Genomic DNA, 1007 nt, shown 5'->3' on the forward strand with positions numbered 1-1007 from the left:
GTACCCAGCAGCAGGGCGGGCAGGCCAGGCGGGGACATGGGGCACGTACCCAGCGGTGTAGGGCAGCCGCACCAGCAGCAGGGCGGGCAGGCTGGCGTTGAGGCGAAGCTCCCTCAGGGTGCCCGGCTCCACATGCAGGGGGCTCAGCCCCAGCTTCTCTTTCAGCAGCCCCAAGACGCCGGCGGCCGCCGCCCCCTGCACAGCTGGGAGCACCAGGGTTGAGGGGGCCCCCGCCAGGGCGCTCTGTGTGTGTGGGAGGGAAGAGTTAGAGACAGGCACCTGACCCACAGCCCCTCACCCCCGACCCACAGCCCCATCAGGGCCCTTTACCCCACCCTGCAGCACCTGCCACCCCCCAACCCACAGCCCCTCACCCCCAACCCACAGCCCCATCACGGCCTCTCACTCCTGAGCCACGGCCCCTGCCACCTATCCCCCTCCCAGCCCCACCAGCTCTGTCTGGGCCCCCCTTGCTCACCTCCAGGCTGGGGAAAGCGCTGTCGGGCTTGTTGCCGAAGACTCCCCCATATGCTGTGAAATCCTCCAGGCTGAGCTGGGCAGGGGGGCAAGAGGGCATTAATGAGGGGTGATTTGAGGCCCCCCCAGGCCCAGCTCCCTCCCCATTGGGCATGATACATGTATTATCGGGGGAGGGGGGCAGCACAGAAGATGGAATCTCACAGGGAGATCAGTCACTGATCACATGACGGGGGGGCGTGCGTGCGGGCTGGGCTCATTTCCCCTTACAGAGGGGCTGTGAGGGGAGGGGACAAGCAGGAGCAACCTCCTCCCCCTCCCGCCCCCCCCCAGTGAAAGGGCCCAGGCTGGATTCTGGGAGCCCTGTGGGGCTGCCCCCCGCCAAGGTAATTGCCCCCATAGCTCCCAGGGAGCTGGGGACCCCAGACACCCCAGCAGTCGGGAGGCTCCCCCACAGACCTCCAACCCAGCTGGCAACAGGCAGAAGCACCCAGCTGCTGCCCAGGGCCAGAACCCCCAGGCTGAGCCCC

The 1007-nt window shown here is 67.8% G+C and overlaps 1 protein-coding gene across 1 annotated transcript; it reads right to left on the bottom strand.

Moving 5' to 3' along the window:
* Positions 1-36: 36 nt before the first annotated feature.
* Positions 37-737, bottom strand: LOC113408445 (V-type proton ATPase subunit S1-like; the record flags this gene model as incomplete). The annotated part of the gene is made up of 2 exons (XM_026661690.2): positions 479-737; positions 37-243 (listed from the first exon to the last, which is right to left on the bottom strand). Coding segments are annotated over exons 1-2 (360 nt in total), but the record flags the coding sequence as incomplete, so codon positions are not given.
* Between the last annotated feature and the right edge of the window lie 270 nt (positions 738-1007).

This window comes from Terrapene carolina, unplaced genomic scaffold (assembly GCF_002925995.2).
Source record: "Terrapene carolina triunguis isolate 2854851 unplaced genomic scaffold, T_m_triunguis-2.0 Scaffold15155, whole genome shotgun sequence".
NCBI classification, from domain to species: Eukaryota; Metazoa; Chordata; order Testudines; family Emydidae; genus Terrapene; species Terrapene triunguis.